The sequence below is a fragment of the Eulemur rufifrons genome, chromosome 24, assembly GCF_041146395.1.
Source record: "Eulemur rufifrons isolate Redbay chromosome 24, OSU_ERuf_1, whole genome shotgun sequence".
Lineage (NCBI taxonomy): Eukaryota > Metazoa > Chordata > Mammalia > Primates > Lemuridae > Eulemur > Eulemur rufifrons.
Window position 1 is genome coordinate 7,428,296 of NC_091006.1, and position 16,466 is coordinate 7,444,761.

Genomic DNA, 16,466 nt, shown 5'->3' on the forward strand with positions numbered 1-16,466 from the left:
GGGAGTGAGGGCAAGCCCAGTAGGCCCAGGACAGAGTGCTGAGGAATCCAACATTTAAGCAGCAGGTAGAAGAGGAGGAGCAGCAAAAGCGCCTGAGAAGTTAGGGGTAGAACCAGGAGACAGCAGTTTCATAAAAGCCAAGGTCCCCGCAGTCCAGGTCTCTGAGCACCTTTGTCCTCCTTCTGTAGATTCGAGAGCCTGGACCAGGAGATGAACAGTCTGATGGGCCGAGTTCTGGACGTGAACCACACAGTGCAGGAGCTGGTGGAAGGAGGCCACCCCAGCTCAGATGAGGTGCGCTCCTGCCAGGACCACCTCAACAGCAGGTAAGAGAACTGAGGATCAGACAAGGCCATTTTTTTGCCCAAGGTCACAAGGCAAATCTGGCCAGAGCAGAACTTGAACTGGGGTTTTTCCGATATCAGAGTTCCAATCTCTGCCCTTGTGGTATGTCCATTGGAGCGGGGGCAGAGAGACAGTTAAACAAACTAATAAAGAACAAGATATTTAGAGAGTTGTAAGGCTTTATGCAAGAAATAGAGTGACCTAGGAGAGCATAACCAGAGGTTGGGAGTGATTTTACTTTATTTGTTAGTTTATTTATTTATTTAGGAGACAGGGTCTTGCTCTGATGATGCCACTCACTGCCCTCTACCCTGGGCAACAGAGTGAGACTCTGTCTCAAAAAAAAAAAAAAAAAAAAAAAAAATAGAAAGCCGGCACAGTGCACTCTTGTGGTCCCAGCTACTCAGGAGACTCAAGTACTATGACCGCACCTATGAATAGCCACTGCACTCTACCCTGGGCAACATATTGAGACCCCGTGTCTCAAAATTAAATGAATAAATAGAATTAAAAAACCCCAAACCTATTATATGTTAACATAACCAACATATTTTTATGAGAAATAACTTTTTTCCCCCAAAACAAAAAAATGTAGTGAGAAGAGTGGTATTGGTTTTTGCACTTTTGCAAATCTCTTTAATGTCTGGCTTAAGAGAAGACAGTTGGGCTCTTAAATCGGCTTCTGCATTCAGTCTCTGTCATGCGGCCTCTGCATCTTAGCATTATTGTGAAAATAGTTTTGACCTCGCTCGGATTACACGTTGAGAACCGCTGCTCTAAGCGAATATGCCCGGTGGAGTTCCATTTTACACAGGCAGACTGGGGATCGGTGAGATAAAGTGACTTTTCAAAGTCACACTCAGGGCCGGGATTCTACCCTGGGTCGGCAGACCCTCCACGCCCAAGACGAGTCCCTATCCTCCCCAAGTTGTCCTCTCCCCTGCGCAGGTGGAACCGCATAGTGGAGCTGGTGGAACAGCGCAAAGAGGAAGTGAGCGCGGTGCTGCTGGTGGAGAACCATGTCTTGGAGGTGGCCGAGGTGCGCGCCCAGGTGCGCGAGAAGCGGCGAGCCGTGGAGAGCGCACCCCGCGCCGGGGGCGCCCTGCAGTGGCGCCTTAGCGGCCTAGAGGCCGCTCTGCAAGCGCTCGAGCCACGCCAGGCGGCCCTTCTGGAGGAGGCGGCCCTGCTGGCTGCGCGCTTCCCGACGCAGGCGGCGCGGCTGCACCAGGGCGCAGAGCAGCTGGGCACCGAGTGGGGCGGGCTAGCCAGCTCGGCTCAGGCCTGCGGTGAGGCGGTGGCGGCGGCTGGGCGCCTGCAGCGCTTCTTGCATGACCTGGACGCTTTCCTGGACTGGCTCGTGCGCGCCCAGGAGGCGGCGGGTGGCAGCGAGGGGCCCCTACCCAGCAGCCTAGAAGAAGCGGACGCGCTGCTGGCGCGCCACGCTGCGCTCAAGGAGGAGGTGGACCAGCGCGAGGAGGACTATGCGCGCATCGTGGCGGCCAGCGAGGCGCTGCTGGCGAACGACGGCGCAGACCTAGGCCCGGGCCTGGCGCTGGACGAGTGGCTGCCCCACCTCGAGCTTGGCTGGCACAAACTGCTCGGCCTGTGGGAGGCGCGCAGGGAGGCGCTGGTCCAGGCCCATGTCTACCAGCTCTTCCTGCGCGACCTACGCCAGGCACTCGCCGTGCTGCGTAACCAGGTGCCCACTCCGTGTGTTCGGTGTGTGTTTGGGGGGGGGAGTCCGAGGCCGCAGGGGGTTGGAGGAACAGGGAAGTGTGTGTGTGTGTGTGTGTGTGTGGGTGTGTGTTTGGGGGGACCACTGGGTTCATGCCTTATCTGAGGTGGCAGGAGTTGGGAGGGTATCTAGAATGAATAACTGAGTTTGTGGTTCCTCCAATATGAGTATGTAGTATGATGGGTGAAGAGGGTTGGTGCCTTATCGGAGGTGACAATTCGTGGACTATCCCAAGTAAGTAATGCACTTGGATATTTATTGGAGTGGCTTCCTGGGTTTGTGGATTATCTGGAAGAAAAGAAGTGTATGAGGTTGGTTAGTGATGGTTAAATGGGGTTCAAAGAAGGTCTTGGGTGGATGACAGGATTAATATTGTGGAGGTAGGGAACAGGCTGAGAGGTTATTTAGGTCAGTAAGGATGGATTTTATGGTTGTGGGTGCCTAAATTAGCAAATTATCTTCATTATTGGGGATGACAACTGGTGGCTTCTTTGGAAAGGGTAATTGTGTGTGTGACTTGAGGAACCAAATGCAATGATTATCTAGGGACAGGCGATCCAGTTTGGAGATCTTTCTGGGATGGGAACCAAGTTTGAGGATTTTGACAAGAAAGAACACTCAGTTTTTAGGTTGTCCAAGAGTAGGTACCAACGTTTGGGGATCATAACAGAAAGGATGACCACCTATGCTGGTTATCTAGGGCTTGGGTCCCCAACCCCCTAGGAATGCCACACCCCCCAGCCATATGGGGGGCACACAGCAGATGAGCTGGGAGTGTTCGAGCTAAAACTTCATCTGCATTTACAGCCACTCCCCACATCACCACCTGAGCTCTTCTCCCCCTGCCCCCACCATCCGTGGAAAAATAGTCTTCCATGAAACTGGTCCCTGGTGCCAAAAACGTTGGGGACTGCTGATCTAGGGGATGATGACTGATTTGGGGATTACCAGGGTGGGGGGACAGACAGAGAGCTCCTGAATCATGAGATGATTAAATATGGAGCTGAAGTGGCCTTGAGAGATCCTTCCTGACCCACCCATTTTGCCAGTTAGAAAACGAACCCCAGAGGGGAAAGAACTTCCTTGAGGTCACACAGCACCCAGTTCAGGCTTGCTATGAATCGAATATTTACTGAGTGCCTCGTCTGTGCCAGGCACAAAATCCCACCCTCATGTGGCTGACACACTATTATGTGAAGAGAGTAAAAAGTAATGCAGGCCGGGCGCGGTGGCTCACGCCTGTAATCCTAGCACTCTGGGAGGCCGAGGCGGGAGGATCGCTCGAGGTCAGGAGTTCGAGACCAGCCTGAGCAAGAGCGAGACCCCGTCTCTACTAAAAATAGAAATAAATTATCTGGCCAACTAAAAATATATATAGAAAAAATTAGCCAGGCATGGTGGCACGTGCCTGTAGTCCCAGCTACTCGGGAGGCTGAGGCATTAGGATCGCTTAAGCCCAGGAGTTTGAGGTTGCTGTGAGTTAGGCTGTGAGTGCCATGGCACTCACTCTAGCCTGGGCAACAGAGAGAGACTCTGTCTCAAAAAAAAAAAAAAGGATGCATATATAATGTTGTCAGGTATTACATATACGTTTTATATATGAGAAATAATTTGGCAAGGTCAGGGAAATGGCTGGGGTGGGAGTTGATATTTTTGGCAGGGTGGTCAGAGACCTGAAGAAAGTGAAGGAGCCAGTTGAGGGGATATCTAGAGGGACAGACTGCCAGGCAGAGGGACCAGCATGGGCAAAGGCCCTGAGGCAGGACCATGCCTGGAATGTTGGATGCTAGCAAGGGGGAGGAGAGTGTGGCAAGCTGGGTTGGCGGCCTCTCCTGGGTGATGGTAAGGAGGGAGGCTGACCTTTGTGCCACTCCTCCGCCTTCCCAGGAGATGGCGCTATCGAGCGCGGAGCTCCCAAGCACAGTGGAGTCCGTGGAAGAGGCGCTGAAACGGCACCGGGATTTTCTCACCACGATGGAGCTGAACCAGCAAAAGATGCAGGTGGCCGTGCAGGCTGCGGAGGGCCTGCTGAGGCAGGGCAATGTCTACGGGGAGCAGGCCCAGGAGGCCGTGACCCGGCTGCTGGAGAAGTAGGTCCCCCAGGCTCCAGGGCACAGGGGGTGGGCCCTTGGCACACGGGAGGGGTGCAGGAAGCCAGGGTCCCCCTCCTTTCTGTGACCATTTCTGCTTCTCTGCCCCTTTCTGATTTCTATTTAATTCCATATTGTTTTAGATTTGATTTACATGGATATTTTGTGAAAAGGTAACACAAGGTTGTAAACCCAAAAGATACAGAAAGATAAACAATGAAGTTTCCCTCCCAAGCCTGCCCTCAGCATAGGACAGCCAGAGCTGTTAATATGTTAATGTATTTCCTTACCCGTCCCAGCGTCTTCCCTGCTGTTCTAGACCCTCCCTGGGAACCCTCAGACCTCCCCAGATCCAGCCGCTAGAGGCCAGGCACAGGTTGTGTTCCAGCCTTCCAGATGGGACAGTGTCCCCTGCCATGCTGCTTGTCAAATGTTTTGAATAAGCACCTCTGCCTGGCCCCAGCCACCCAGTTCTCTGAGAAACACCCAGAGTGTGTGTGTGTATGTGTGTGTGTGTCTGTCTCGTGCTTCTCTTGTGCCTTATCCTTTTCCTTCTGTCCCTGTCTTCTTGTCTGTCCTTGCACTAATCAAGCAAAGACATTAATTGAGCATCTACTATGTGCCAGGCACACTATTCTAGGCCCTGAACAAAATAGCACCACCACCCTCCAAAAACAAAACAAAACAACAACAATCCAGCTCTCACGGAGGGTCCTTTCCCAGTTCATCCTCTCTGTCAGTCACTGTTACTGTGGCCCTACTGGTGACCCCAGCTTTCTCCTTTCTGGCCCTCTGGCTCTCTCTGACATGATTCAGGCTGGAAGAGGGCCCAGCGCCTCTCCTTCCACCTTAGACCTGGTCACTTCACCAGACACAGCCCCGAGACCTCAGCCCCTTTTCTGTTCAGGGCTCTGGGACAAGGCTGGAGGTTTCTAAAGGAAACCTTTACGGGAATTCTGGTCCCGAGGATGCAAACTCATCATCTAGCATCCCCTCTCCAGGCCTAGACCCTTCTTTCCTTTGGCCCACATTGCTTGAGCACCTGCTGCCTGCCAGGCTATGCAGAATGAGCAGGAGGAGCCCAGGAGACTGTTCATTCCATGATCTATTTATTCCTTCCTTTTCATTCATTCATTAATTACGCCTTTCATTCTATTGTGTCTTTACTTATTCTTCAATTAAACATGCACTGAGCCCACGCTCTGTTCCAGGCCCTGTGTGGGGCAATCCTGGGCACACAGCAGTGACCAGGACAGAATATGATTCCTGCTTCACTGCACTTCCACATTATCTGACAAGGATGGCCCGCAATGGTCAGGGCGGGGATGGAGGAAGCCCAGGTAGAGGGGCCAGGGCCTGGATAGAGAAGTGCAGGGGGCTGTGGGAGCCCAGAGGGGGCATGCGCCCCAGGCTTGTGCTGGGTGAGGTGGGGACACGGCAGGGATTGCGATGGACCAATCCCCGCACCCCATGCAACATCACAGTCATTTACTTGTCTAGAGACACATTTCCCACCTATGGGAGGGGTGGGAGGGTTTTCTGCACCCACGAGGCGGCCAGAACCACACAGAGCTGGGGACTGGGGCTCTGTCGTCAGACAAGGCCAGGTCCTAGTCCTGCCTCCACCATTCAGCTTGTGAGATTCGGGGCAAGTCGCTTAGTCTTTCTGTGCCTGGAAACTCACCTGAAACTTGTATGTGAGGTGCTGTTCTTACCTGCATTGTGCACATGAGGCTCAGAGAAGGGAACTGATTTGCCCCAAGGTCACAGCCAGGAAGTGGCACAGTTGGGATTTGAAGCCTGTTGTTTTCTCACCCTCACGGAGACAGGGATTTTCCTCATCCCTAGGACTGAGGCTTGACAGTTTGGATGGTGAAGGCCCTGGAGGGATTGATTTCAGCTCAATTTCAGAGGCATTTCCTATTTCCTGGCTCCTGAGCCCAGCCGGCAGGATGCAGGCTGTACTTCCCTGGCTTGTCTCAGGCCCTTCCTGTCTTCTCTGGCGCTCTCTGAAACTGTCTCCCACACGCTCTCTCTTATCTTCCATCTCTCCATTTCTGTGTCTGTTTCCTGCTCTCTCTTTCTCTGTTTTTTTCTCCCTCCATCTGCATCTTGCTAACCCTGTCTTCTTCTGCCTCTCTATTTCTCCCATGTCTCTTTCTCTCTGCCTGTATGTCTCTCTTGTGTTTAATTTATTTAACAAAAATGTATCGAGCACCTACTGTGTGCCAAGCCCTTTTTCTAGGCATTGGGGATAGAGCTAAGAACTAAACAGACAAAATTCCCCGCTCTCATGGAAATGACATCCTGGTGTGGGAGACAGACAAGATACATAAGTAACATATACAATGTGTCAGATCATGTTAAGTGCTAAGGAGAGGATTGGAGAAGGAAGAAAGACAGAAAGTGTTGGGGAGTGTTCAGGAGGGACTTCATGAGGAAGGTGGCCTTTGAGTAGATGCTGGGGAAAGAGCATTCCAGGCAGAGGGAACCGCAGTGCCAAGGCCCTGAAACTTGTTAAAGGCACAGTGAGGAGGCCATATGGTTGTCGCAGAGTCGGGGGCAAGAGTGGGAGGAGGAGGAGGAGAGTTTGGAAAGGGAGGGGCAGGGGGTGGTGTGTAGGAGTGTGTAGGACCTGGAGGTCACAAAAGACTCTGAGGGAGACCTTGGGAAGAGAGTCTCATTCTCTCTCTTCCTGTGGGAGACTGACAGTGACAGGCTTGCAGGGAAGCCAGTGTGGGATGCCTCGACCCCCTCCACCAGGCCTCTTGGGCACTTTGCCCTGCACTGCGGGCAGGTGGCCAGGCTGCCTGGGGCTGTGGTCCCAACCGGCTCCGGGGTGGTGGGGCCTGGGGCCAGCCTGGCCAGTTCACTCTGGCCAAGGGCCTGACTGTCCCTGCCGGAGCACCCACTCCAGCCTCCCTGCAGTTCTGCTGCCATTGCTCCCCTCATCCTGCACTCTGCCCTCCTCTGTCTGTCTGTCAGGCTCTGTCTTTTCCTGGTGGCATCTTGCCACTTCTCTGCTTGACCCTGTCTGGGCTGCCCCTGCCCTGACTCCCTCCCTCACTTTCCCTCCCTCTGCCTCCTCCTCTTTCCTTCGCTGCTCTCTGGTTCTCTTTCTGTCCTCCCTGACTCCACCTCCCACTCCATCTCTTCTTTCTCTCTCCCTGTTCTCTCTCTTTCCGGGTCTCATTCCCTCCTGAGGTCTCTGTTTATCTCTTTGTCTCTGGTCCTGTGTCTGTGTCTGTTTATCTTTCTCTCTAGATCTTTATCTCTTTCTGTATCTCTCTCTCTCTCTCTCTCCCCCACCCTTCCTCTGTCTGTTTCTCTCTTTGCCTCTTTCCAGCCCTGTCCCTGCCTCTGCCCCACTAATGACTCCCTGCCTTTCCCAGACCGCCGCTCCCCCCATTCCTACCTTGGTCTCTCCTCCTCTCGCTCTTACTTTGGCCCCAGGCTTCCCTCCCCCTATTCAGCCCGATGCTCTCACCGTCGTACTGCCAGGGGTCCCCCCTTCTCCCCCCAGGACCCCTCTCTCCGCACCCCTCCCCAACCCTTATCTCCCCATCCCCAGGAGCCAAGAAAACCAGTTACGAGCCCACCAGTGGCTGCAGAAACTACACGACCAACTTGAGCTGCAGCACTTCCTCCGAGACTGCCACGAGGTAGGACCTCCAGCTGTGCTGGGGACGGGGACGCCACTTTCATAGGTACAGAAGCGCTCCCTGGCAGAGGTGGGGGCGGGGACGCCCCGTCTAAGTGGGTCGCGGAGCGATGCTCACTCTGCGCCGCCAGGAGGCGCGCGGCGCCCGGTCTCAGTGCGCATGCTCTGCAAGTAGCTGCCCGCCCACGCCGGCTCCGGGGAAGGAGGGAGGGCCCCGGGCGCTATTGGCAACGGCGCGCGTCCGCGCCTACGGGTCCCGCGGGGACGCGCGCTGGGCTCACCTTTCCCTCTGGGGATTTATGAGAACCTCTCTACTCTGGGAGCGGGGGCGGGGGGGGGGGCGTGGGTGGCCCGCAGCCCAGATCGCTCCGAACCAAGGCTTCGCCCCTTTAAAGGTCCCCAGGAATCAAGCCCCTCTCCCTCGGGGATTATCTACACACAGGGATCTCCCCAAATCAGAGATGGTCCCAGCTCCCTTCCTTATTAGAGACAGTTCAGGAGACTCGCCAACTCCCCCTCCTTTCCCTGCATTCCATAGAAACTGCTCTGGACTCTGGCCACATTAGGGATGCCCAGTAAACATTTTCCTAAGCCCCAAACAGAGACAGTCCTGGCCCCAAGCTCCTCCATCTGTGCCACCAGGATCATCCCCTCCCACCATCATGGCCTCATACCTAAGTTTCTTCCAACCAAAGACGGGTCAGGAACCAGGTCCCTGACCTCCCCCTACCCCCAATTAAAGATGGGTTGACCCTGTCCATGTTGAACCCCATGGGAGATAGTTCTCCCACATATGAAACACAAGGGCCTCCACGTACCACCCCCCGTGACTGAGGTAGGCCGGGGCTCAAGCCATTAGAGATGGGTCCAGGAACCCCCATTCCCCCTCACCCGCACTGGGAATTGTTCTGAAGTGTTACAAGAGATGTTTCAGTTCCCCCCTCCCATATCCTATACCCCATCTGGTAGCCAGGAGCCCCAGCCTCTTCCCATTAGATGTGGTTCGGGAGGCCCCTCCAGTGCCCCCTGCCCATACTCCCCATCCGCACAGAGCTGAGGTAACACAGGCCTTGGGCACCTCCCCTTCCCGCCATGAGATTTGGTCCAGGAGCCCCCCCCTTCAAGATTGTTCTGGATCATGTAGCAATCATCTGAGATGGCGCAGAAGCCCCCCCACCCGGGGCTTTAGGGCGGGTGGTGATTCTTTCTCCACCCTCCACCCGGACCCCGCAAGGAGGCGGACATGGAGGCAGGCAGGGGGCGCGCGCGGGCGGGCGCGCTGCCGCGGCGCGGGGGCGAGGGAGGGGGCGCGCGGCCGCCGGAACCTCAGCTGTTGCCGCCGCTGCCGCCGCCGCCGCCGCAGTGGAGGGGCGAGCGCTCGCCCGCCCGCCGCAGGGACGCCCCGCCAACGCCACAGCCGCTTCAGGTCTCGGGGGCGCCCAGGGGAGGGGGCTGGCGCGCGCCCCCGCCGAGATGGGGGGGAGGGGCTCGGGCGCGTGCTCGCCCGCCGGAGCCGCGGGAGGGAGGGGCGGGGGCGGTGCGGGGGCGGGCCGGGCTGGCGCCGGGACCCCCGCCCTGGGGGAGGGGCAAGGGCGCCGGGAGCTGTCCGCGGTGCTGGCGCAGACGGGACTGGGGCCGGCCCCCAGGGGAGGGACGCGAAGAGGGGGACTTCTAAGACTACTCGTAGGCTAGTCTGGATTTGCCCTGGGGATTAAGGGCGGCTCAGCCTCTCTAGGGGGCTCTTCTCTGGGTAACAGGGAATCTGAGGTTTGCCCTGGGGTTGGAGGATACTCAAGCTTTTGGGGGTTTTTTCCTTGGTCCTTGGGGGATCTGTGTCAGTCTTGGATGATGGAGGTGAATCACTTTTGGGAGGGCTCTACGTTGGGCGATGAGGATCTTGGATTTGCTCTGGGTCTGGAGGGCTCTGACTTTGGGGGCGCTTTTCCTTGGTTGTTGAGGAGTCTGGCTCTGCCCTCAGTGATGGAGGGAATCACTTTGGAGGGGGCTTTACCTTGAGAACGGGATACCACCTCCTTTACGGGCTTTGCCTTCACCGTAGGCTGCGGTTGCAGTTGGACTCTTCCCTGCGTGTCGGGGACCTGTGAATTGAGTTGGGGGATTCAGCCTTTTACTGGGTTCCAGTGTGTGTGTGTGTGTGTATGAGGGAGTGTGAAGCTCTCCTGGACCCCTGGGGAGCATATGCTCAGGGGATGTGGGGTGGGGTTTGGCCGGCTTGGGATTTGTCCTTGGGTATGACTGCAATTGCCTCCTGGGACCGCGGAGGCAATAGCTGGAGTCCGGTATTTTTTTTTTTTTTTTTTTTTCTTTTTTGCAGGAGGGAGGAGGAGGATCTTGTGACTGGAAGGGGGGAGGAGAAGGGGGAGGAGCAAACTGTCCCAGGTGCCAGGTTTGGTCATGAGTGGGGAGGTTCTAGCTTGGGGGACAAGTCTTGGTGTTTTTTTTTTTTTTTTTCCCAGAGGCCGGGTTTATGTGGGGGGGGAGGCTCAGAAAGCAGCCTTGTGATTGGTCCTTCCCAGGACAGTGAGAAGGGCCCATTCCTGGTGCTTGCATTTTTGGATGGCTGGTTTTGTTCCCTGGTGGGAGGACTAGGACTGGCTTGGTGTGTGTGTGGGGGGGGGGGTGACTGGGTTGAGAGGTTTGATGTGATCTACCTTGGGGAGTCTGGGGCTAGATTTTTGGGTAGACTGGTTTGGGGAGTCAGAGGCAGCCTTGTTGTCCGAATTTGGGGGTTGGCTTTGATTGCAGGCTCAAACTGGGCACGGTTTGGGGGAATTGTGGTCTTAGATTCCCAGGGCTGGATTTGGGGAGCCTTGTGGGCTCATTGGGGTGCTGGATCTCAGTTGTGGAGGATGAGCCTACTCCACGTTGGAGGGCTGGTTTGGAGGGAGCTAGACTTGGCACTAGTTGAGAGGTGGTTTGGGGGGTGATCTGGCCATATTGGGGGGCTAGGGCTAGATATGGGGGCTTCATTTGATATCCTGAAGGATGGTTGAGGATCTTGCATTGGTCCTTATTTGGAGTGTTTGAGACTGAATCAAAGGGTCTAAGTGTTGCAGTGGGGGGGTTGGGGATGAATTGGGAGTTAGCTATATTAGGCCCAAGAGCTTGTTTTGGGGGGGCAGTAATTTGGCCCCAGCAGGGAGGAGGCTGACTGGCCCCGGGAGCCTTGCCTGGAGGGGTTGTGGGGAATTGAGGAGGCTGCGCTTGGGACAGAGGAGCCAAAGGATTGTGCATTCTGGGGACCCTTCCATCCATTTTCTACTCAGGAAAGAGCTGTGCTATTCCCTGCCCCAACGCAAAGGTTTTTCCATCCCTTCCTCCTCCCCTCACCCCTCAACCCTAGAAGCCCAGGCCCTGAACCTGGGACCTTCTGGAGGGGATGGGGGCTGTGCCAGGTTGTGGCGACCATCTGAGCCTTCCTACCCTGTCCTGCACAGCTGGATGGCTGGATCCATGAGAAGATGCTGATGGCGAGGGATGGCACGCGGGAAGACAGCCACAAGCTGCATAAGAGATGGCTCCGGCACCAGGCATTCATGGCCGAGCTGGCTCAGAATAAGGAGTGGCTGGAGAAGATCGAGAGGGTGAGGATGCAGAAGGCCCCTCTGCCCGTGCCAGGTGCTGGAGGCCTCTAGGGAGCCCATGACTCGCCTCCTGCACCCTCCGCTGCCATCCTGCTGCCCTCACCCCTCTGAACTGGTTCAAATCCACTCCATATCTGTTCCTAGCTTTGTGGCCGGGAATGATTCATGTAACCTCTTGGAGCCTCAGTTTGCCCACCTGTAAAATGGCCAACATCTTGTCCCAGTGGTGCCTATATCCTCCTGTTTGTTAAATATTTCACTCCTTCCTATAAGCTCCTCTACCAGGCTACTACCTCCCATACCCTTTGGAGAACCTAAGATGGAAGGTCAGGGAGATGAGCTGAGACAGCCCTGGGAAGCCCAAGGTTAAAGTGAAATTTGGATTCTTACAACCCTGGGTTCTAATTGTATCCGTGCTTGTTACAATCTGTGGGGCCTTGGGGAATTGTGTTAACCTCTTTGAGCTTCAGTTTGCTCCTCTGTAAAATTAATTAAATAATAAATATAACCACTTCCCTGGCTCTTGTGCACATAAAGTTCTTAACACAAGGCCAAGCACCTAAGAGCTGTAATTACTATGATACTGTTACTTTTAATATGTAATATAATATATGTAGTTCTGGGCCACCAATGAGCTTGACTTCCGAGGGACTCAAGCAGATTTTTTGCTCTAAGTCTCCACCCCCAGAACTTCTCCCTACTCTAGCTGAACCCCTAGACCTGTAGCCCTGGATACGCCCACTCTTCTGACTCAAACGGAAAGCCCTGGGTTGGCCCTAAACCCTTAAATGGCCATTCATGGCCCATAAATTGTGGCATGTGGCAAAGCCAATCTTCTTGACTTTGAGTTTAATTAAAGTTCATTCTCTCTCTGCCTCTCTCCCTCTCTGTCTTTCTTTTATCTCTGTCTGTCTCTCCTTGTCTGTCTCATGGTCCACTCCACATGTTTCTGATTGTGTGTGTGCCTCTTGTGTCCATTGCTCTGTGACTGTCTCTCCCTGTCTCTTTCCCTTGTCTCTGTTTGTGTCTCTTTTCTCTCCCTCCATCTCTGTCTCTCTCCCCTCACCTATGTCTGTCTCTCTTTCTGTTTTTGTCTCTTTTCCTTGGTTCCTTCAATCTCTGGGTGTATCTCTGCATCTACCTCTCTGTCTCTGTCTCCCTGTGTGTCTCCAACTTCCCACCTCTGACTCTCTCCCCACATCTATGTTTGTATCCTGTTGCCCTGCCATATTTCTCTGTCTCTCCCCACCACCCATCCCCTCCTCCTCATTTCCTGCCATCCACCTGCCTGGGGCAGGAGGGCCAGCAACTGATGCAGGAGAAGCCAGAGCTGGCCGCCTCTGTGAGGAAGAAGTTGGGCGAGATCCGGCAGTGCTGGGCGGAGCTGGAGAGTACCACCCAGGCCAAGGCGCGGCAGCTCTTTGAGGCCAGCAAGGCTGACCAGCTAGTGCAGAGCTTCGCTGAGCTGGACAAGAAGCTCCTTCACATGGAAAGCCAGCTGCAAGATGTGGACCCTGGCGGGGACCTGGCCACCGTCAACAGCCAACTGAAGAAGCTGCAGGTACAGCCTAGCTGGCTCAGATGGGGACTCCCTACACCACAGTGAGGTCAGATCAGGGTCAAACCCCACTCAAGACATTTCAAAGAGAGGGGATTTAATGTAAGGATTTATTTCAAATGTGTGGAAGGGGCTGGAAGAACAGAAAGGGAATACTGAAGCAATCCAACTGGTAGTAGCTGTTAGAAACAGCCAGCAGCCTCTAGGGCTGTGGTCCCCAACACAGAGCTCCATCCTGCCTCCTGTCTGTGGTGGAAAAATTGTCTTCCATGAAACTTAGGAACCAGTTGGTTGGGGTGGCGGTGCACAGCAGGAGGTGAGTGACAGGTGAGCAAGTGAAGCTTCGTCTGTATTTACAGCCACTCCCCCTTGCTCACATCACCACCTGAGCTCTCCCTCCTCCCACCCCAAGTCCGTGGAAAAATTGTCTTCCATGAAACTGGTCCCTGATGCCAAAATGGTTGGGGACCGCTGCTCTAGGGTATGGAGTACAAAGGGGAAAAGGAAAGGTTCAGAGCCACAAAGCAGTATGTTAGCAATCAGCATGTTGAAGATTTTGCAGGACCCTGTCACCTGTTTCCTCAATGGGGAAACCAAGATCCAGAGGTAGGGCAATGGCTTTGCGTAGAATAATGGTGACATTCATTGAGCACTTTCTCTACTCATCCCTGGCCCAAGCAGCCACTGACCTCTCCCAGCCACCCTTGGAGATTGGTACAGTCATTATCCCCCATTTTACTAATGGGGAAACTGAGGCACAGAAGGTTAAGGGCCTGGCCCAAGGACACAGAGCTAGCCAGCATCTCTCTTATGAAACAGGGGGCTTTAGAGAACAGATGCAGTGTCTACTTTATCTCTGCTCCCAGCTTAGAGCTGGCTAGTGCTCAGCCCATGACAGTTCACGTGGAGTGACCCGAGGCGAACATAGGCATTATTTTCACCTCCCAAGGTGCAATGGCTCCTGCCTGTACGTGCCAGGAACAATGCCTCATGATGACTGATGGGAAACTGCAGCTCCAGGAGGTAAATTTACTTGCCCAGGGTAGCAAGTGGCAGAGCCTGGATTCAAATCCAGTTTCCTCAACTCTTCACTCCTCCTTTTTGATACACCTCCTGCATAGTTACGGTTATAAAGTGGTTGGCATAGTGTGGGGGGAAAAGTAGACTAATAAATGCATGACGACACTGATGAGTATTTATTCATTCACCTTTGCATCAAGTATTTATTGGGCATCTCTTGTGTACCAGGCACTTTTCTAGGTGTTGGAATATAGCAGTGGGCAAGATGGATGAAAAATGGCTTCTTTCATGGGGTTCACATTCTGATGGGGAAGGCAAGCAAAAGAGCAAAGGACAAACAGATCTGAATGTGATGTCCAATGAAGTCACAACTTTACTTATTTATTTAATCTTATTTTTAATTTTTTTGGTAGAGATGGAGGGTCTTGCTATGTTGCCCAGGCCGGTCTTGAACTCCTGGCCTCAGGTGATCCATCTGCCTCAGTGTGAGCCACTTCACCATGCCTCATTACTTTAAATAGACCAGTAGTTCTCAAATGTCTTGATCTCCAGGACCCCTTCACACCCTTAAAAGTTGTTGAGATCCTCAAAGAGCTTTTGTTTGTGTGGATTAGACCTATTGATATTTATCATATTAAAATGAAAACTGACACATGTTTAAATTATTGATTCGTTTTCAAACAATATTAAATTCATCACATCTTTAACACAAATAGCATTCTTTTATAAAGAATAATTATAGTTTCCAAAAAAAAATGTAGTGAGAAGATTGGCACTGTTCTCATTTTTGCAACTCTTTTTCATGGCTGGAATAGAAGAGAGTCGGCTTCTCACATCCGCTTCTGCGTTTGGTCAGTTACATGAGCTCAGGTCATCTGGTCTCTGAATAACCCTGCTGCATACTCAGGAGAGAATGAGAAATAAAGGCAAATAACATCTTAGTATTTTTATAAAAATAGTTGTAACCTTGCAGATGCCCTGAAAAGATCTCAGGGGTCCCCAGACCACACTTTGTGCCAGGTACCATTAACCCCTCTCCCCTCCGCAGCAGCCCTATAAGGGAGGTGCTGTCAGTATCCTCACCGTACCCATGAGAAAACCACAGCACACAAAGGATCTATGGCCCACACAAGGTCACACAGCTACCAAGTGGCCATTCAATGCTACATTCAGTCTGTCCCTGAGCCTCTGTCTTCTCTCTTAAGTAGGACCCTATCAGTGCGGGCCTCCCAGGGCCAGGGCAGGTTGTGCCCAGAAAAGACCCACTTAGTGCAGTGCCCAGGATATGGTGAGCCTCCGAGAAATGGGGATCTCTGACTGTCAGGGTCCCAACCGGAAACAGAAGATACGCTCAACTGAGGGAAATTGGGGAGGGCTTATGAAGTGTTCCTTTTTTTGTTTCATTTCATTTCTTTTCTTTTCTTTCTTTCTTTCTTTCTTTTTTTTTTTTTGAAACAAGGTCTTCCTCTGTCACTCTGGCTGGAGTGCAGTGGTGTCATCATAACTTGCTGCCCCCTCAAACTCCCGGGCTCAAGCAGTCCTCCTGCATCAGCCTCCCGAGTAGCTGGGACTACAGGCGAGGGCCACCATACCCAGCTAATTTTTTCTATTTTTGGTAGAGATGGGGTCTTGCTCTTGCTTAGGCTGGTCTCGAACTCCTGAGCTCAAGTGATCCTCCTGCCTCGGCCTCCCAGAGTGTTAAGATTACAGGCGTGAGCCACTGTGCCTGGCCTATAAAGTGTTTTTTGACAAAGGTGTGAGCAGGGTATGGGGAAGGCACAGGGAAGAGTATGGCACTGTGGGGCTAGCAGGGGGGGAGCCTTTACCTCCCCCCGTGCGAGGAGGCAGGGAGGAGAGGTTATTGGAACTCAGAAAGAGAAGGTCGCCAGACAGGATCTGGGAGCCTTAGTCAAGAATGGCAGCCAGCCCATGGCACCGCAGCAGGGAAGAGCTGGGGAACTAACAGCCCAGCCTCACTCCCCTCTGTCCATCTAGGCTCCTGCTGAGCTCCCCTGAGTCGACCAGGGCCGGCCTCGTGGGCACTTGACCATGCAGTTGCACAGGGCCCCACACTTGGTTTAATGCCCTACTGTTGGCGTCTTGAAGTTCTTTTATTTATTTATTTATTTATTTTTATTTTTGAGACAGAGTCTCACTCTGTTGCCCAGGCTAGAGTGCTGTGGCGTCAGCCTTGCTCACAGCAACCTCAGACTCCTGGGCTCAAGCAATCCTACTGCCTCAGCCTCCCAAGTAGCTGGGACTACAGGCATGTGCCACCATGCCCGGCTAATTTTTTTTCTATATGTATTTTTTTTAGCTGTCCAGATAATTTCTTTTTACTTTTTTAGTAGAGACGGGGTCTCGTTCTTGCTCAGGGTGGTGTCTAACTCCTCACCTTGAGCGATTCTCCTGCCTCAGCCTCCCAGAGTGCTAGGATTACAGGCGTGAGCCA

The 16,466-nt window shown here is 53.5% G+C and overlaps 1 protein-coding gene across 1 annotated transcript in view; it reads left to right on the forward strand.

The window, feature by feature from the left end:
* Nucleotides 1-16,466, forward strand: part of SPTBN4 (spectrin beta, non-erythrocytic 4) — a 72,089-nt gene that overhangs the window by 29,258 nt on the left and 26,365 nt on the right. The window contains exons 15-20 of the mRNA XM_069457148.1: nucleotides 189-326; nucleotides 1,294-2,044; nucleotides 3,968-4,170; nucleotides 7,742-7,832; nucleotides 11,290-11,436; nucleotides 12,734-12,997. Of these exons, the coding sequence (XP_069313249.1) occupies nucleotides 189-326; nucleotides 1,294-2,044; nucleotides 3,968-4,170; nucleotides 7,742-7,832; nucleotides 11,290-11,436; nucleotides 12,734-12,997 (1,594 nt within the window). The remainder of the gene's footprint in view (nucleotides 1-188; nucleotides 327-1,293; nucleotides 2,045-3,967; nucleotides 4,171-7,741; nucleotides 7,833-11,289; nucleotides 11,437-12,733; nucleotides 12,998-16,466) is intronic.